This window comes from Drosophila bipectinata, chromosome 3R (genome assembly GCF_030179905.1).
Source record: "Drosophila bipectinata strain 14024-0381.07 chromosome 3R, DbipHiC1v2, whole genome shotgun sequence".
Classification (NCBI taxonomy): Eukaryota; Metazoa; Arthropoda; class Insecta; order Diptera; family Drosophilidae; genus Drosophila; species Drosophila bipectinata.
This window is the reverse complement of record NC_091739.1, coordinates 23,035,837-23,056,479: the sequence shown is the minus strand read 5'-3', so window position 1 is coordinate 23,056,479 and position 20,643 is coordinate 23,035,837. Positions and strand designations below refer to the sequence as shown.

The following is a 20,643-nucleotide window of genomic DNA, read 5'->3' as shown; positions in this document are numbered from 1 at the left end:
CAATCGAGAAACCGAACTGAACCGAACCCAAGGAGGAATAGAAATAGTAGGAATAGGCGAGGGGCCAACGAAATAGATTTGCAAACAATTTGCAACAATTCAATCAAAAAAACTTTAAACGCAAATACAGAACAGACTGTCAGACGGCCAGACATCAGCGGGTGGCCGGTCGGCCGGCTGTGGATCGGGTGGGTGGCAATACGGGGGGGATACCCTATACCCTGACGGCCATCAGATAACTCACTCACTTGGTGGTCTGGTCTGGTCCGGGACGGCAGAGATCCCCTCGCCACGTCTATCTTGCTGTCAGTTGGCTCCGCTGTTTGTTTGCCAAGCGTTTGAATGGGCCAGGCCAACAAAGCGCCAAAGAAATTCAAGGTGAGCGTGGACCACAGACATCCATGTCTTGGCTCCGGGGATAAGCGCAGAAATATTTGCCAGCCAAACAATGATATCCAGCATTTGCACAGACGTTTTTCAGAAAATGCAAGTGATGCCTCTGCGGCGTAAGTCGTAGCTTTTTCTCCACCGGAAAAGCCCGAGACAAGTTGAACAGCTAAACAGTTTCACGTGCAATATTTCACCTACCTCCTCCTAGATGCATATCGATGGCAGGGCCAGGCCCAGAGCTGGAATTAGCACTGCAAAGGAAACTATCCTCAAAGAGAATGGAAAAAGAAGAAAAATTTAGAATGTGTGCCGGAAAGATGCGACAAACGTCAACGGGCCACCGAACGGGCCAACAAACGCCCAAAAAAACATCCCAAACATGCCACATGCAACAAGGAGACAAGAATCGTTATAAAAAGTGCCGCTATGTGGCGATAGCGATGACGATGACGTTCCCTGTTCTCGCAGTACTCACAACTCATATTGCATCGTCGTCTTCCAAAGGCCAGCAGAGCTCTATGCCAAGCTGGAGCTGAACCTGAGTCAGAGCCCAAAGTCAGAGGCTGAGTCCCAGGCATCCACATCTAGCATTGTCAGGCTTTGTGCCCGTTTGGCGTGGCATGCGAAATAAAACTCTCGTAAACAGACAGCGACGTTTCTAAACTGCCAGCATTTGTGGCACAGAGAGCAGAGTCTCCTTAGAGCCAAAGACTAATGGTTGCTCTAGTCTCAAGTCTAGACTCTGGAAAAACAACCTAAGGAAATATTAAAATAGCAAACATTTAATTCGTGTTTTCAAAGCATTAAAATTATTATTTTAAGTCTTCTTAAAATGACTTTTGCTATAAAGTCTTAATGAAAATGTGGCTTATTGTAGAGAGATTAAGTATTATTAATTTATAAATAAAATTAAATATAGTATCTTAAATTATAGACTATGCCTAGTCCTCTCTTTGACTTCCAAGCCATGATTATCCTTACCTGGTTGAGAGTATTCAGCACACGACAGTGGTATCTCAAAGAGCGCCAACAACTTCACCGCCGACAACAACATGGCCGAGAACAACCGGCAAACAACACACACACCGTCATGACACACAACAAGCCAAACCGAAACGAAACGAGACGAACCTTCTTTCCTGCGCTGAGCTGCAGGAATTACGCAAATCTCGTTTGTTGAATGTGTTTTTCAGTTAGGTGAAGATGCGCCAATATGGGATGAGCTGGCGGATCGGGTGGGGTCGTGAGCCAAGATGGAATGAGATGAGGAATGGCCGGTGGATGAAGGGGTTTCTGGAGGGTTACGGAGACATAAATCTGCTTTAGCATTTGGGCCCGCTGACTGCCAGCCTGCCTGCTGCCTGGTTCTATGCATAACGACGACACGATGTTGCTGCCATTGCTTTTCTTTCATTTTGTCGCCGTTTTGTCTGTGACATTGCAGGCGGCTCAGTGTTTTCTTTCTCTTTCTCCAGAGTATATCTCTGTCTCTTGTTTTAGCTTTGTTTGTTCTGTTTTTTTTATGTTTTTTATTTATATTTTTTTTTGCTTACTGCTTTTGGCGTGCCCCGAGCTTAAGACTCATAATGCCGTTATAAACACAAACGAATGCATCTCTGAGTTTTTGTATCTGTGTTCGCATCTCGGTATGTTTATACCCTTGCAGAGGGTATTATAATTTTGTCCAAAAGTGTGCAACGCAGTGAACGAGACATCTCCGACCCTATAAAGTATATATATTCTTGATCAGGATCACCTCCTGAGTTGATATGAGCATGTCCGTCTGTCCGTCTGTCCGTCTGTCCGTCTGTCCGTCTGTCTGTTTCTACGCAAACTAGTCTCTCAGTTTTAAAGCTATCGTCTTGAAACTTTGCACACACCCTTCTTTCCTTTGCACGCAGTATATAAGTCGGAACGGCCGGGATCGGCCGACTATATCCTATAGCTGCCATATAACTGATTGATCGGAAATGGTATAACTTCGGTGTTTTTAGAGTTAGAGAGTTCAAATTTGACATGAGAGCTATTTTTGGCAAAATAATACGACATGCCAAATTTCATAAGGATCGGCCGACTATATCCTATAGCTGCCATATAACTCAACGATCGGAAATGACCCAACTTTCGTGTTTTTGAAGATAGAAAGCTGGAATTTAGTACAGACTCTATTTTTGGTTAGTTGATCCAACCTACCAAATTTCATAAAGATCGGCCGACTATATCTTATAGCTGCCATATAACTGAACGATCGGAAATGACCCAACTTTCGTGTTTTTGTAGATAGAAAGCTGGAATTTAATACAGATTCTATTTTTGGTCAGTTGATCCAACCTACCAAATTTCATTAAGATCGGCTGACTATATCCCATAGCTGCCATATAACTGAACGATCGGAAATGGTATTTGGTAGAAATATCAACTTTCGTATTTTTGAAGATAGAAGTTTGGGACTTTTTTTAGATTTTGTATTGTAATAAATTGGATTATATATTCCTATTCCCATAAGGATCGGCCTACTATATCCGATGTTTGCGATTATCCGGTTTTAACTGCAAGGGTATATAAACTTCGGCTCCGCCCGAAGTTAGCTTTCCTTTCTTGTTTTATTTTCTTTTTACTTTTTTTTTTTGTTGTTTTGTGTTTGGCTTTGTTGTCAGAGGTCAGCGCACGTTTAAGCCAAGCATCGCAATTATACGCACAATGCAATTGGAGAGCCTGCACTCACACACACACACACACACTCTGTACACCATGGCAGACATAGGAGATTAAGTATACGACCCGTGGAGGAAAAAGCTTTTGGGAGCAGATGCCGAGCATCATTTTCACCATCTGACCTGACCCCCATTGCCAGTGACTAGGGTTTGTTTTCATTTTCCATTTCTGTTTGTTTTGTTTGAAAAAACCTTAAGCTGGCATTTTTTTCTTCGCTGCCTTCTAAATTAAATGGCGACTAATAAGGCTGCAGAAGAAATTACAGAGGTGTTGGAATGCATTTGAAAACATACATACAAGGACAAATTATTTATATCAGATCTTAGGAGCTTTAATTGGAAATTGTATTACAAAAGCAAGTCTTTTTTTCACACATAACTATGTCAGAGCCCAGGCGACTTTCAGCGGATTTCTGAACACGCATACGGCCAAAATTGGGTTAGTCACGTAGTTAAAGTTTGGCAAGACTCTGATTACGTTTTAGCCCAAACGCGAAGCTGGGATTTTCCTCGGAAAAAGTGTCCCTCAAGGGGTGAAAACACAGCATCGCAGTAGAATCTACAGGGGGTGGTTAAAACCCGGTTGCCGGCCAGACATGTGTGCTATATTTTCCGGTTTACCACTTGGCGTTCTCTAATTAAGTTGCATGGCAAAAACTTCTTCTCTCTTGTTGCCGGCAGCTGACAAGAAAAGCAGGCAATCGAGGTTGAGAGTTGGGGCTCTGGGTGAGCTGAGAGGGCTGGGAAAAATGTAAGCTCATTAAGTGTACTTGGCCAGGATTCGATGTCTTTTGGCAACAGCGAGCTAGGCGGCTGCCGGGAGGTCCTTCTAGCAACATCAAAGTAAGCATAATTTGATTAAGACATTTTAGCCAAAGACCTAATCATCATTAGCATCAACATAATCATCGACAGGCACATCCGGCGTCTTCTTAATTTTTTTCCTATCCCCTCGCCTGCCTTTCGCTGCTGTCAGCATCAGTTATAGCCAAGGATATATCCCGGCCTCTGCCGCCGCCTCGGCATCCACATCCGCATCCGCATCATCCTTTGATGCCCCAGACATAATCTACGTCATTGCTTCAGTTCACTCCGACTCTGGTTAAATCTAATTTATTGAACTCTGTCAGAGAGTAAGAGTTGTGTGTGGAGTGTGGTGTGTGGGGTGTGTGTGTGAATTTGGGGCGTTTTAGATGGATATACATAGGAAGGAGGAAATGAGTTTGCCTCAGACGCTTGTGGGGAAAACCTTTTGGGACTTAAACACTTTTGTTTGCACAAGTTTTTCCGGGTTTCTGGTCGACGAAGCCTTTGTGATTAATTGCCGGCCATTGCGGACCCACACATGTTTACGTTGATTTTTAGCCATAACTTTGCCGTTGAACGACTTTAGACATGCACGAGGCGTAGTTCATTAGGCTGGAACTCGTTAGGGGTGTCTATTAGTTGGGGATACTCCTGTCTGGGCCTGAAGAGGGATGGCTGCAAAAGCCCACCGCCTTGGAGATCGATGTTTCGACGAAGATGCCTCACTTTGGCACACTTTAAAGGATATTATTTCGCTCCACTCTCACCTCATCTAGAATTCCATTTGCGGCGCATGCATTATTAGCTCCGTTCGCCTGTCTCAGACTTTCGCACTAAGTAAACGGCAACCGACAATATGATGAACGCTCATGGCTCTTATGCATTTTTAAAATGCACTTTTCTCCTTGTGTTCTACTGTGTTGTACTGGGTTGTGTTGTGTTTTATGGTAAAAGCATTGACAGCAAAAACAACAAGAAGAACAACAGTCTGCGGAGAAAGGACAACAGAGAACCGGTGACAACAATAAGGACATGGCTTGTGCAGAAAATTTCACAGACCATTGTATTAATGTCCTTGCCCACGTTCACGTATTTGTAATGCAATTTGAGGAGCAGCTCTCCGGCAGGATGGCTATATGGAAGGATGGCCTGCAGAACTGCAGCAGCACGTTCACTTAGTCACTGCTGATGTCACTGTCAGTATGTCACTCCGCTCTGCTCCCAGCTGTCATCTAATGCAGTCAGCACAAATGCAATTAGTTTTTGACACACACCCGCACAAAGTCCCTCGTGGTGCGGAGTTCATGCAAAAATTAACTTTCAAGCGGAGTGTGGTTACAGTTTAAAACATATATTTGCTTACATTGTAAAGTCCACGTCAAGAGAAAGGATTTGGACTGACTGTGGTCATAGTTCAGTTAATATTCAAAGCCAATAATGGATTTGATCTGGGATGCTGAAGCCACAATAATGTTTCACAGAAATATATGTAGGTCTATTATCTGGCCTTTTGAATCCCCCAGAGTGGGCCAGCGCAAGGGCTATACATAAATTTAAAGAAGTTCAACTCAAACAAGAAAGGAAAGCTAACTTCGGGGGAAGCCGACGTGATATACCCTTGCGGTTAAGATTGAATATTTATCGCAATTATCACATATAGTAGGCCGATTCTTAATAAAATTGTATTATAAAACCAATAAACCAATACTAAATTATTTCTCCGATGATTCAGTTATATGGCAGATATAGGATATAGACCCCTATATGGCCTACAGTGATGGCTATATCTTCCCCAATTCTCATTCGATTCCCTTAAACGATTTCTGTATCGATTCTCCACCATTCTGCATCAACATCCTGTAACGAAATATATTTTAGATTTTTGTCCATATTTCGTGATGGGATCCCTTGAAAATGGGGTTTGCCCCTATAGGGTCCACAGTGATGGGTATATCTTTCCCGATTCTCATCCGATCCTCAAGGGGAATATCTTAAACGGTTTCTGGATTGATTCTCCACCATTCTGCATTAAAATCCTGAGACAAAATATTTTTTCGATTTTTTGTTCATTTTTTGTGATGGGATCCCTTGAAAATGGGGTTTTCCCCTATATGGGCCACCGTGTTGGCTATATCTTCCCCAATTCTCATCCGATTCTCAAGCGGAGTACCTTAAACGATTTCTGTATCGATTCACCACAATTCTGCATCAAAATCCTGAGACAAAATATTTTGTAGATTTTTTTCCATTTTTCTTGGTGGGAGGAGATGCCTCATAGCACACTTTTAACCAAAATTATAATACTCTCTGCAAGGGTATAAAACCAAGTTGCGGGCCAAATTCGAAGCCAAGTTAGTTCACACTTGCCAGCTATTAAGTTTATTACGCAACAACAATAAAGTTGGCCAATGCATGCAAAGGGAAGCGCCGTGTGCAGGATGTTGTGGCCCCCAAAGGGATCCTTTGACCGAGCAGAAATACCATAAATAAAACATGGCAGCGGGTCGAACAGAAACAACAAAAATAATACCAACACCAGCATTGACAACAAAAGGCAAAAGTCAGAGACTGTTGGTCAGTGCCAAAAAAAAGGAACAGATACCAAAAACGAGAGAGACCACAACAAAAACAAAAGGGCCAGGACGAAGGGAATCGTACATGTTGGAGCTGAAGCGCCAGCTGCTCCACATGAGACACACTGCAGACAATGAAGAAGCATCCGTCGAAGGCCGGAGAAAGAGGGGGCGTGGCTGGGGCAGAAGCAGCGGCGGCGGCAGCAGCCTTTGCGGTTAACAATAGCACGCCCCTGGCCATAGTTCGGGTGCTTTTTGCGGTTCCTGCAGCTGCGGCAACCTTTTTGGACCAGGGGTTGATGATGGCGTAAGGGGCTCTCCCCCGAGAATAAACTCAATTTATTATTGCCACTAGACAGACGGGCGAGAAAAAAGGGAATTGGCATTTTAAAGCTTTAACAAATTAAATTAAACCAACAGAAAATTGTTGATTGCTCGACTTTGGCCGCTTTCGATTTGCCATAAATTGTTTGGCCGGGGACATTTTCTCTTATTTGCTCTGGCGGCAGTTCTACCATTTTATTTCTCCACTTTTCCATTTCCCCATTTTATTTTATCAGCAGACCGGCTAAGGCATAAAGAAAGTGCACGGGGCAGGGTAATACGGAGGCTGAACCGGCAAAAAAGGCAGCAATTTTCCAATTGAATAATTGTCACTGGGAAGTTTTCACTTTTGTCGGGACGGCGGAGCTAGCCAACCGGATAGAAGGACAGGACATCGGGGCCAGGACGAGGAACGGTTACCCAGTCTGTGGCCATTCAATGGCTCAACAGTTTGCCAGTGTTTCCAGTGTTTGCCTTTCCTCCTCCAGCTCCAGCTCCTGCTTTTCCCAACTGCCAGCTTCCTTGCATGCTACTCGTTCTTGCTCTGTTTTAACAGCAATTTTCTTGTCTATTTTCAGGATGATTTGCCGGGCCAGGCTCTGCTGGATGTCGTCTTTGCCAGGCTCAATTTAATCGAGACCTCATACTTCGGCATACGTTACATAGACGAGGAGAATCAAACGGTGAGTCTAGTGTGGCATCGTGCAGCAAGGAAGGGGCCGGACTCAGACGCAGCACTACACCCACTTCCGGTGGGCAAACATATTGGTTTTTGAAATTCATTTTCGTTTTCAATGAAATCCATTCAGGCGCGTCGAGCGCTGAAAAATGAAAACAAAAAGCCCGAGTCGCCAGACTGAGGCCAACTCTTTGAGTTTCCTTGGCTGTTTCCTCAGGGCGAATTGAATAATTTCGCTTTCATTGGACCTGGACCAGAGGGTCCTTCCGCGACCTCCACACACATCCTTAAAGCCTTATTCTCTTTGGTCTCTTCACAGCACTGGCTGGATCCTGCATCACGGATATCCCGGCAGCTGAAACCCAAATCGGATCCCTATGACTTGTATTTCGGCGTGAAATTTTATGCGGCCGACCCCTGCAAATTGCTGGAGGAAATAACCAGGTGGGTGGGACATTAACTATTTAAGCCTTTAATTTGCCAACGACTCAACCTTCGGTCCCGGCCATGTCCACTAAATTGAATTTGGCAAATTTAATTTGTTAATTGATGCACACAGACGCATAATTATAATGAAATAAACAACAAATGAAGCGAATTGAGATGCACGAGCTCCGAAGGCCGGAGTCTGGACTGCGAACTCTCGAACTAATGGATAATGCATCGTCCAATTAATGCATTTATGCGCGCACATCAAGCAAAATAAATTAAAATAACCCAGTCGTCAGAGGGTTAAATTGAAAAAGGCCAGCAAAAGCACACCGAAGGGAGTTGATGGATGCAGCATATGCAGGATTTTTGATCGGATTGGTGGGTAAAATGCAAAATGCCAAATGTCGCAAATGCAAACGCAATCGCCAGCGATTATGCTGGTTACCGGTGTGTCAAGGGACATGCCAGGGGACCATGGTCCGAGCTTTCATCGGCACATCATCGCGCATCGGTGTCTGGGGAAGTTTGCTGCATTTATCAAGCATTTGGTGTGTGCAAATATTTGCCTTTTATACGACGACACGTTCGCCATAATCATCGCCGGGTGACGGGCAGGGGCAGGGATGGATGGAGTGGAGAGGAGCGGATAGGGAATCGATGGATCCAACCGTTGGCCAAACATCATCAAAATCCAACTGCCACTGCTTCGCTAATATTAGCGCATATAAATGCATCGAAATGCACTTGTAGCCGAGCACTCTAGATGGGGGCGTATAACTGACTGGGATGAGGTCGGGGGACGTGGCAGTGCAATTGCCGTTGCATTATTGCAAGTGCACTACGGCCAAAGAATTTTGTTATTTTAGCTATACAAAGTCTGCGGCATTCAATAAACGGCAATTGACTTTAGACAGGACAAAGTTGAAAATTCCGATGAGGCTGGATAAGAGGAGGATATTGTAGAACCGGCAGACAGACAGGCAGGCTGTCCACAATATTCCAACATGGGGCTCTGACGAGGCCCAAAAGGATTAGGGCAAACAGGCAGCTTGAAGTTTGGCCTGCAAATAATTGTGAAATATGATGCCGGCCGCCTGCTTTCGAAAATATCCTGGCCTGTCCTTGTTTATTTGTTTCGTTTCATGATTTCCATGTTACGCCCAAAGTCAAAAAGCCGCTTGTGTTTACCTTGGCCAAACATCAAAAGGGATCAACTAATTTCATGCTCAGATTTGTTTGTCAACTTGTTAACTGCTTTGTGTCCTTGTTGTTCTCCTTCGGATGGTGTTGCTGTTCTGGCTAATGAAATTTGTCGTTTTCAGGTATCAACTTTTTCTGCAAGTCAAACAAGATGTCCTGCAGGGCCGGCTGCCAGTGGCGTTCGAGTTGGCCGCCGAGCTGGGTGCCTTTGTGGTGCAATGTGAGTATAAGAATAAGGATATAAATCCAAATCATTTTTATCATCACCATTCTAATCCTTAGCCGAGCTGGGCGACTACGATCAGAGGCGCCACTCTAAAGGCTATGTGTCCGAGTTCCGGCTGCTACCGAATCAGAGCAGCGAACTGGAAACTCGGGTCTCTGAGCTGCACCAGCAGCTGAAGGGAATGTCGCCCTCCAGCGCCGAACTGAACTATCTGGACAAAGTCAAGTGGCACGATATGTATGGCGTTGATCTGCACCCCGTTCTGGTAAGTTACATATCTGCTGATGCTGCTCATGTGTCCCACTGGGGGACTGGGGGTCTGAAACCGCAGCTGGGTCGGATGGCTCACCATCAGACATCAGACACAGTTTGAACATCCAGCCAGCCGTGTAAAAGGGGTCAGAGGGAAATGCAAAGTTTAATTTCATTTCATGGCAAATATTATAAATCATTTGCTCACATTTCTGGACCCCCGAGTTGAGGGAGTGATTGGGGAAGCGCGGGGGGCACTGATTACCCCGAAAAACCACGCCTCATGTGTCTCAGACCACCCCTTTACGATCCAGCCGGGTCTCTATGGTTTTGTGCTGCGTAAGTTGGCACTTCATTTGCATTTTTTATTGCCCTTTACTTTGATATCAAACCTCAATAAATCACCAGCTGTGTTTGTATTCGGAGAGTATGCGGGGGGAGTTTGGGGTCCCCGAACCCTTGTACTTCCTACTACTCCACATGGCTGTGGTATGTGTTATGGATATCGGCACCCCTTTCCACTCGGGCTCACTCGTCGCCCTTGTGTTTGTTTATAGACACAAATCATTGACTATCGCGGCGCCAGGCCGCCGTCTTTTATGTGCCCCAGCCACTTCCCCCTTTTTTTAATTTAATTAACAGCTGAAATTACATTTATTTCGTCTTTTTTTGGGTGGCGCTATAAGACGGAGGTATCCATAAAAATGCCGCCTGCTGCTAATGGGCGAAAACTTTCTTCTTGTTAACACATTTTTTGGCAATGGCCGAAAGGAAACTTTAGCCTGCCTTTTGTTTGCCAAAGTTTCACTCTTATCCCATACCCTACCCCATTCTCACACTTTGTTTCTCTATTTTTCTCCGATTCTCCCACAGGGCGAGGACAGCGTGGAATACTTCCTGGGCCTGACTCCGAGCGGTATTGTCGTCCTGCGCAACAAGACGACGGTGGCTCATTACTATTGGCCGCGCATTGCCAAAGTTTATTATAAAGGACGCTATTTTATGCTCAGAATAAGCGATAAAAATGTAAATTCCTAACGCACCCAACGACAATGGCATCTGGGAAACTGGAAACTGGGTACCCAAATGGCCACCGTGGCGATGTGGATGTGGATGGCGATGCCCATCCCAGTCATAAATTTGTTTGCCGACAAGTGCTTTTTACAATTTGCAGTTCGTTCCGCGAGTGAATGGTCGAAAGTTAGCAGTAAAGGGTAGTTGTAGAACCAAGAATAACTCGAATAGGTAGTATCTTTTTTTAGACTTTTGCCTGAAGCTTACAAAATATTTATATAAATTAGATTACCCATTTTAAAGGGTCTTTTTAAAAAATCCTTCCATAAAATAAATGTTGAAGTAAACTGCAGGGTATCACAGTCTCTTCAGAGCCGGGACTAGCTTTTAAAATTTCTTATTCGCGTTTTGCAGTGTCGACAATTTTTTTGTGAGCCCTCCTTATGGTGACAACTTTTGGCTGTCAACGGCATCAAGTGGCGCCAGGAGCCAGGAGCATGGAGCGTGGGAGGAGCCTAGAATCAGTCGAAAGAGCTGAAAGACTCGTTAGACAACAAGTAGCTGGTAGCAGATAGAAGATAGAAGACGCTGAATGGTGGCTGCTGAAACTTACACACTTTTGGGTGTTAACGCTTTGATAATCAAAAAAGTTTCCCAGCCAGTTGACGCACACAAAAGGCGAAACTTTAACATTTTCCTTCGACTTGATTTTTTCCTTTTTTTCGGCCAACGGATTCACACTTTTAACTTCGACAGGGGAATGGAGGGAAGCAAACTTTGCTGAGGCATTCATTCACTCAATTTGCCTTCGCCTGGCAACGGAGCAGAAGGAGGGCCTGGCTCTTTTGTCGGCACATCCCAGTGAGAGTTTCCCAGTTTCCAGTTCCCACATCCTCGTTTCCCGATTCCCAGTTACCCGCCTCGGTCCGGTCCGTCGTGACTTGACTTTTGCGCTTATCACACATTTGCGATTTTGCAATTTTACAGAACGAACTGAGCACTTATGGCTTCGAAACACCCCGCAAGTCGGCCTGCAAGCACCTGTGGCGGTGCTGCGTGGAGCACCACGCGTTCTTCAGACAGGTGCGAGTGGCCCCGCTGCCCAGCTCCCAGTCGCATGCCACCGATTTGTTCCAGCTGGGATCGCGCTTCAGGCACAGGTGAGTAAATCTGCCGCTCGAGTGGCAGGACCACTGCCGGAAGTGGCAAGTACAACCAAGAGTTGCAGCACTAGCCCGAGTTCGAGTGGGTGCAGTCATGTGCTCGCTCCGCCCATTAGATAAAGTTGTAAGTCCCATAACCGAACCCTGAGCTCTGGGGCTCTGGCTGCCTAATTTATTGGCCAAAACCCGAAAGCGCAGCCAATTAAGACGTAACAAATTTCAATGGCCCCGGCACTTGAGTCCAGCTCAGACCCCACCAGCCCAAAGGGCACCTCATGTGATTAGCTCATTAAGGGTCAGCTCAGAGTGGCTTTCGTGGCCAAGGGATTAGGGATGGTCTCGAGTTTGGTCAATGAACTGGTTCATAAGAGGATAGATGCCGAAAGGCTCCTTGTAGCCAATTAATGAAAATATTATTTGGCAGGCCAGAGATTACTCTTCCCATAGCTTACAAGCTATAAAATCATTTCTCATCTAGGTATTGAAAAAAATTCTTAAAAACTGAAAAAATTCCATTGGTACTACGCACAGTATAAATTTCATTAGAAGCCAGCTCATTAAATGAAGACTTTTTGTCGTTATCCCTGAAGCCCCACCAGTACCTCCAAATGAACCAAGTTCGCATGTCAGCTCCTCGAGTTTCCGCAGATCCAATTAGAACTCATCTCTGGCCAAACAGAAGCAGGGTCCGAGTGCATCCATCCAGCGTGCATAGATCAAGTTTACGCCATCGCTGCATGGCCAACTAATTGGAAGTCCAATAAAAATGTCGGATCTGCAGGAAGGCTGGCAGGCAAGCAAGAAACATATACAAAATTAGGAGTGGGGGAGGGGGAGGGCCTGAAGGCCAGCGGGCAGCCAGCCAAAAAGCAACTCGAGTGCAAAGCCCACTAATGACTTTCTGCGAAAAGAGGCTCCAAGCCAGATAGAGGGAGGGAGGGTCAGGAAACTGGCAGCAGGCTCACCAAATGCAGGCAATTGTGCATGACGAATGTGGCAGGGGATTGAGCCAGAGCCTAGGCCTAGGCCTGGACTTGCTCGGGGCCAACTCCTGTTACTGTTCCGGCCATGTTTATGACTGACATTTGCGGTGACTGTGGCTGACCATTTAGTTGCTGCGGTAAACTTTCTTGCGCCGGGCTAAATCGAGTTCACGTGGCCAACCGTAACTCAGTGAAACTATTAACTTGGCCGAGGGAAATGCCACTCCGCCGCCGAGGACCCTAGCTTGGGCATTTTCCAAGCCGAAAACTTTTTTTGTAGGGGCGTCAGCTCATTTTATGGCTGCCCCAAGAACAGAACCACAGCGTAGACTCGACGTTTTTAATTTGTGAAACAAATGAAAGTTTCTCGGTTTTTATTTTATTCCGCCTAGGTTTTACAACCTTTTTATGGTTCACTGTTCATTATTAGCCAACATCAGCAGTCCTCTATGATTTGTACTCTCGTTTTCTGCCTTCTCACTTTTGGTGTTTTATTTTTTTGGCCTTTTCCCGCTTTTGGTTGTTAATATTTTTGGACGCCTTTATGCCTACTTTTATGTTACCCACCACTCCGCCTCGCTAACGCGCCTCGCATGTCTGCCACCCCCGAATTGAACCGAACCGACCCGCATCCGCCACCGTATCCGCCACCCCGCCCCAAAAGTCGCCCGGACAAGCAAACGGAGAAGGATGCACTTGCCGCCGGACGCTCCCCACCCGCCTTCACCCGCACGCCCTCCAAGCGCCAGCCGAGACGCGTGATTGATGACTTTTTTAACAGCAACGGCAACGGCAATGGCACCAGCAATGGAAACGGCAGTGGAGCAGCAGGTGGACCTGGAGGCGTCCACATGGGCAACAGGCCGTTGCCGCAGCCCGGTCTAGGCACCATCTCCAAGTGAGTACTCCAAATGCCCATCATTTGTTTTCATTCCATGCACAAAAGTTTTGATTTACCCATCCGCCATGTATACCAAAGGGTGCACTACAAAAAAATCTAAACTAACTCCCAAAATATAGTTAATGAGGCATGAACTAGATATTAAATTTGTAGATCAACCAGCTTAATTTATAATAATGAAAATGCATTTTGAAACCTCAGATTATATCCAATGAGTATTATTACTATTCCGGTTTAATATCCTTTCTCCCCGTGTAGACAAAACCTTTTCGCCCGTAGTGTTTTCTGTATTTTACCCATTTATATACGCCAGATGCTTCCTTTGACGTAGTTGTCCTTTTTCGGCCACTTTTTTTGTTCCTCAGACGGTTGCTTTTTTAGTAATCATTTTTGGAGCTGGCGCGCCGGAAGAGCTCTCATGTGGCTCGTTGGAGGGCTTCCCTTTGATCTGTTTTTAATTTTCAAACATATTTTTCGGGGCCTGTCTGCAGCTTCATTGGATGCTATTGCTATGGCTATGGCTATAGCTATGGCTATTTGGTAGCACGGCTCACTTGATTGTATCGCCCGGTTCAATTTGAAAGGAATGCTGGCGGAGAAGCACTTCATCATTCTCCGCCATTACAATCCATTCGATGTTTGCTTTTGACAGGATAGCAACTCCTTGGCATTGTCCTCGCTCAAGTGCCCCTTGGCATGTGCTCTCGCCCAATTTTTGTTTCGAAATCGTGTTCAAAATCCATTTAGTTGCCATTTTGAAGGCAGTTACATTGTCTAGACGCAACATTTATTAAATGTTTTATGGCTGCAAACATCAAAATTATATAGACAAATAAAAATCCAGCTATTAGTCCGGTCCGAGTCCTGGCCGCCCAACGGAAATGTCCAAATGTTGTCGAAATGGTGCCAGGATGTTTGAAACGAGGCGGTATGAGGAAAAATTGAGTCATGCAAGGAGATTTATAGTTGCGAGTTCTCACTTCCCCAAAAAGGAAAAGCCAGGGTGTGTTCTGAAAGACGAAAGAGCTGTTAGACTTAACCGAAAGCGATCCTAAGAAGCACTCGAATCGGACAATTACCAGGGACAATTTCCCAGCTCCCTCGCTCTATTCTGTTAGCTGTCAGTATAAGTGTTGCCCACCATCCGTGCATAAATTACACGCTCAGGTGAGGCTCTAAATAAGGTAATAGAAGCCAATCCCCCGGCCGATCCGAGCTCGTCGTAATCGCTGGATTCCTAGGCGGAGCTGGGATGAGCAAATAGCCCACGTCATTTATCATTTGCAAACAAAGAGAAGCCCAAACATCAGGCAGCCGGACAGGCCAATCAAGCTGCCCCCCACACCACTGATCACAGATCGATCACTCTTAAAAAAATTGTAAAAAAGCTTTAGCATAAATTGCATCTTTTTTCTGATGGCCTTGTGTTTAAGAAGAGTTTTTTCCGAGTGCAGTAACCAATTCGAAGCGGGAGCATACATAAATCACTAGGCACGCCTGACCACGTTCTGGATCTAAAGCTGGAGCTGAACCCGCAGTCGGAGCTGCAGTCAAATGGCGACGACTCCTGAGAGTACGAAATGATTGCCCGCTGATTGCCAGTGCCGCAATTACTCAATTTTACACACGCGCATTATTTGTCTGTGTCGATCTCGGCCTGGAGTTCTGGGTTGCCGGCCATCCCCCTCGGATAGCTCCTTCTCGGACAGCCTAAATGGCCTCCGATGCCTGTGGTGCTGCGATGCCGCAACGCCGCGGACTTTAATCAACGTTTATGTTAAACAATTTAAATTTATGGCAAAATAATGCGCGACCCGAGCGATTGCTGACTGATCCCCCGCTCTTAATCTTCTTCCCTGTCTCCCCTTTCCAGCAACTACGATAGTCCGTACCGCTCCACCTACAGCATACCCACCAGCCTGGGAATTCGGCCCTGCCACCAGCAGCAACAGAACAACAACTCCAGCAGCTACAACAACAACAGCGGCGGAAACCTTCAGACCCCGGACTCGCCCCGCAGCACCCGCAGTGCCCCCTGGCCCCGTTCCCAGCAGCGTTCGCTCTTCGGCCACAACCCGTCGAGTCCGCGCTCCGTTCGGTCGGCCAGTACGGCAGGTGGGGGTCTGCACCACCACCACAGCCACCATAGCCACGGCCATGGAACCAGCCATCATCCGCACCACCAGTCCTCGTCGGCCGCCGCCTCCTCGCATCATCAGCGACAGCAGCGGGCCAGCTCGTCCTCCGCCTCGCACCAGCAGCAGCGGTACCGCTCCAGCTCAGTGGAGAGTCACTCCTCCAACGATTCGAGATCTACACGCAGGTAAGTTAAGATATTCGATAAAAAAAAAACAATTTCTATTTTAAATGTAACAGGGAAAGGTCCCGGAAATAGAAAAAACATTTATCTAGAAAACTAAAAAAAGTCGTGTGCAACTTTTATCAAGTATTCCTTTTGAGAATCAAAAATATTTTGATAATGCCAAGGCCATTTACTAATTTCAAGATAGAGTCAAGCTGTCTGCTGATTGTGATTTGTGGAGCTCCTTATAAACCATATTGACTTGTACATCCTGAGACATGGATAAAAGTTCTGCACACGAATTTTAAATAATTATCTTATCGGGAAAATCTTTCTCATACCAAAGTGTCAATTTGGATATTTATCTTATCTGAAAAGAATTGACCTTATTATACTCCAGCTTAAGAGATATCACTTAATAATGGACAGTCCCTACGTAGATATCATGACTGGCGAAACACCAAAACCTGAATGAGTAATCGAAGAAAATAAATTCCTCAAAATATTTATTTATATCCAAGACCAGAAAAGTTTTCTGTGAAGGCTACGAAGTTTAAAAGTGATTATTTCTTATCATAACAGACACAAGCATCGTCATCGTCGCACTTCCGACAATGAAAGTGAATTATCTCGTGGCTCTGGACGCTCTGGAAGATCAGGACGCTCCCACCATCGCAAGCACAGAAGATCGCATCGGCACCGAAGGGACTCGGCCGGTGGATCCGATCACGACAGCACCCGAGGACGCAGCTACTCCGGACACCGCAGCTCCTCGATGCGGAGTGGTAGTGCTGAGCTCATCGACTCCACGTCGCAGTGGCGGGAAGTACAACGGCGCCAGGCTGAGGCAAGCTTGGGCCAGAGCTCAGTGCAACAGGCGGCGGTTTCCAAGAGCAGCATGGTGGCCCGCAGCCTGCACAGCAACGATAGCCACTCGGACACCCATTCGCATCATAAGTCGCGAAGGCATCGCAAGAATAAGTAAGTTTCCTAACCATGCTCTTTTCCAAAGATAGCTTATATAACCGGTGCTCTTTGCAAAGATCTCCGTCGGAGTCCCGCAGTCGCATGTGGAACAGCGAACTGGCCAAGCACCTGCAGTTCGACCTGGTGGACACTGAGGGAATGTCGGAGCAGCAGCTGCGGGAGATTCCCTACACGGTGGTGGAGACGAACTCCAAGCGTTCCAACTCCAACCTCAAGATTCACAAGAGCAACAGCAAGAGCAGCGTAGGAGCCAAGAGTACGGGTTCAGGCAACACTATCACCAACGGCAGTGGGTCAGGCAATACAGGACAGGCCAGGAATCGTGTGGATCGTATCAGAGGGTAAGGATCTGAGGATCTAAGGGATAACAACTTATTTTAAATAATTCCATTTTATAGACTTTATTATCAAAGTTCACATCCACACGACAGCAATGGCGTCGGGGCAGGAAATGGAGGTCATGCCCCCAAAAACGGATCTATTCGATCGGCCAGTACTATATCATCCAGGGAGTGCGAGCGTAATAATGGTCTAGTGAGGTAAGTAAGGCTAAAACTTTGTTTGTTTCAAAGTTAAAGGATTTGCGTGTTGTCCACAGAATGATGTCCAGTATGAGCATGGGTGACTTTATCTCGCCCACGGGCTCGAATCTAAGTCCATTGGAAAACTCTGCCCTGCGGGTTTCGCATGAGCACACCGATTCCGGCTTAGGAGCAGATCAGGACTATGCTTACTCCTCTGAAAGGTAAGACTTCAAATATTCAGTTCAAAATTAGTAGTTAGTAGCTAGAATTAGTAGTTAGTAGCTGTATTCTCTTTGAAATTATTTTCCAATTCATAAAATAACCCGAACATTCACAGATCCAGCGACAGCACACGCTATGGCACCAACAAGTCCTCGGGAGCCTCGAGCGGATCGCACCGCAAGTCGGGCGGCAGTGCCGGTGGCGGCAACAGTGGCGGCTACAACAGCCTCATGCAGCAGACCGTGAGTAATCAGCAGCAGCAGCAGCGCTCGCTGTTCGCGCAGCAGCAGCGACAGCAGCAGCAGAAGAGCAATTACAAATACGCCACCTCCTCGCCATCGAACACTAACCCCGCGAGCGGATCGAACTCGGGCCTGGCACCAGTGCACAATCCGTCCAGTGCCAGCCCGAATCCGAATCCCAGCGCGAACTCCAATCCGAATCCCAACACTGGCGCCAATGGAAACGGTACTAACCCAACGGCGTCGCCGGCCAATCGTCTGCTCCACTACACGACCTTCGAGAACAACCAGTACAAGTTCAGCCTGAACAATGCCCTGGTCCGGAACTCGAAGGGGGTGTCGGGGGGCAGCAGCAGCAATATCCCAGGTGGTGGGCCTTCGGGTGGTGGTGGTGCTTTCAGCCGGCAGCGCAGTTTTGTAGAGTGGCCCAGCAATCCGGCGGCCCCCTACTATTACCAGGGTCCCTCGACGCACGTGGCCCAGGCGAAGAGGCGCGACGCCAAGTCGGACATCGGAGTGCCCACGCGCCGTCTATCCGGGCAGAGCATTACCAAGACGCAACTCCTGACGGGAGGCCATTCCCAGCTGGCCAACGCCGGCTGCTATCCGCTGCACTACGCCAGCAGCAGTGTGACCGGCTCTGCCTACAATCGTCCCCTGGGTCAGAGGTCAGGAGGCGGTGGTGGTGGCATGGGCGGTGCCGGTGGCCCGTCGGGAGGTTTGGGCCTGCAACCGGCCAAGTCGGACCTGTTTCTGTCCTACATCCACGGTGGGGAGTACGAGCGGCCGTACATCTACAACTACAAGATGCCACAGATGCCGGCGGGCGGAGGGGGATCGGGTGGATCTCCAAAACAGCAGCCCACCGCTTACCACATCTCCGGCTCGCAGACCGCCGATCCTCCGCCGCCACCACCTCCGCTCTACGGGGGCACGGCGCCCGCCAACGACGTCATGTACTATCAGTTCGACAAAGGAGCCGCTCCGTCAACGTCAGCGCCGCCGCCCATTGTCCAGCAGCCGCGTCAGTCGTCGGCTGGCGGCTGCGGCGGAGGCGGCGGCGGTGGTCCATTAGTGTATCTGCAGCATGGCCAGAACGCGTCTGTATCTGGCGGATCGTCAAGTGTCGGCGCGGTGCAGCCAACTGTGAGTACGCCTTGAGGTTCGCATGTTGTGTAAAGCGTAAACCTGTCGCATGCTGTCGATGTCCCGTCTCTTTGGATCTGCAACTTGTGTTCTTAGTATCTTTCTCCTTCTTCGGTTGCCACTCCATTGTGTTTTGCTGTTTTCTGTTTTTTGTGTTGCATGTTTGTTGTGTTACCTTAATTGAATCCGTATTTTATTGGCATTATCGTAGCCGAGCCAAGCACTTAGCTCACTGTGCACCCCGAACAGTTTCGCGTACTTAGCCTGATAAGTCTGTGTTATTTCCTATATGTTCTGTAGAGAGTTGTTGCCCAGCTCGTCCCGACTGCATGACGTATACTTAATTTTATTTTATTTTTCTATATTCTTTTCGGTTGTAATTCTAAAGAGCGCGGCTCATATGTACGGGTGTTCGTATTTGTGTTTGTACAAGTGTAATAAGTAACTGAAGCTTTTATGTTGATTATTTCGTAAGACTCATTGTAAACACGGGGAGTGAATGGGCCACTCTATGTCTGTGTCCCCATTCCCAGGATTTCGGATTGCCCAAGCCCCGAATCCCAAACCCTTGTGCTTGTCCTTATCTTATACACACGCCCGCCAGAGGACGGCGTCTATGGGTGGTACTTATCAAAAGCGAGTCTATGTCTGCACAGACGGAAATAAAGTTGCCGCTATCTCTCTCGCAGGATATAGCGAAATTTAATTAACTTAAATTTAAGGCGTGAGGCAGTCACAGGCACTTGAGGGAATCCGGGAGCAACCTTTGAGGGCTTCTGTGTTTAGGATATGTTCTGAATAGTTTGGCGAATCTTTGGCAATAAACAAATTCCCATACAAGGATAACTTGGCCCAACTGAAAAGTATGCTTTGAATCTCGAGTGCAAAACTTTGCCCAATTTCACGCATGCCTAATTAACAACTGAAATATTCCAACTAATTTTTGTTTGGAGCGCAAATAAATTGCCCCGAAAACAAAAGGCCATAAAGACCCAGTCAAGACAAAGGCTGGAAGGCGAATAGAGATTGAGTTACGGGCGGGGCAGGGCTGGGAGGCAATAAAAGAGAATAAATAATAAGCAACTATTTGCGCTACATTATCCAAGTTTATATAACAGACAGGACCCCTCGCCGGCACACAGCATCTTCCTTTTCGGGCTGGCCAAGCAAATAATTTCAACTAAAGTTGATGGCACGAATTTCGCCGCTACCAAAGCACAAATACTTACAATTCTAAAATAAATTCTGTGTCAGCTTCGAGGCGCTCCCGACCGACCAACCGACCGGGTCACACGCATGTGTGTGACTATATAGATATAGATATTCTTCTATATATATATGTATAAACATATACCCATGACCGTCGACATGTGTGCGTACGTCCCAAATGGCCTGGCAGCAGCCAGAGAGTACATAGAAACATTTTCGAAATGTTTGGCATAATTTCGCTATAAAATAAATTTTGCAAAATTGTTTTTCCTAAGCTGGGAAGCAGCTTAGTGAAGTGAGTGGGCCAACGCCAAGACAACGCCTGGCAACTTCGGCTTCGGCAGCAAAAGCAA

The 20,643-nt window shown here is 46.8% G+C and overlaps 1 protein-coding gene across 4 annotated transcripts in view; it reads left to right on the top strand.

Moving 5' to 3' along the window:
* LOC108120281 (band 4.1-like protein 4) overlaps window positions 1-20,643 on the top strand; it is a 60,998-nt gene that overhangs the window by 31,232 nt on the left and 9,123 nt on the right. For 3 of the 4 annotated variants that reach the window (XM_043212325.2, XM_070280671.1, XM_017233879.2), the window contains exons 3-15: window positions 7,387-7,491; window positions 7,807-7,931; window positions 9,242-9,339; window positions 9,402-9,610; window positions 10,471-10,623; window positions 11,599-11,771; window positions 13,422-13,655; window positions 15,532-15,981; window positions 16,543-16,941; window positions 17,004-17,288; window positions 17,346-17,486; window positions 17,546-17,692; window positions 17,809-19,081. In XM_043212325.2, coding sequence (XP_043068260.1) covers window positions 7,387-7,491; window positions 7,807-7,931; window positions 9,242-9,339; window positions 9,402-9,610; window positions 10,471-10,623; window positions 11,599-11,771; window positions 13,422-13,655; window positions 15,532-15,981; window positions 16,543-16,941; window positions 17,004-17,288; window positions 17,346-17,486; window positions 17,546-17,692; window positions 17,809-19,081 — 3,792 coding nt within the window. The remainder of the gene's footprint in view (window positions 1-7,386; window positions 7,492-7,806; window positions 7,932-9,241; window positions 9,340-9,401; window positions 9,611-10,470; window positions 10,624-11,598; window positions 11,772-13,421; window positions 13,656-15,531; window positions 15,982-16,542; window positions 16,942-17,003; window positions 17,289-17,345; window positions 17,487-17,545; window positions 17,693-17,808; window positions 19,082-20,643) is intronic. The other variant, XM_043212326.2, reaches the window with a different exon arrangement.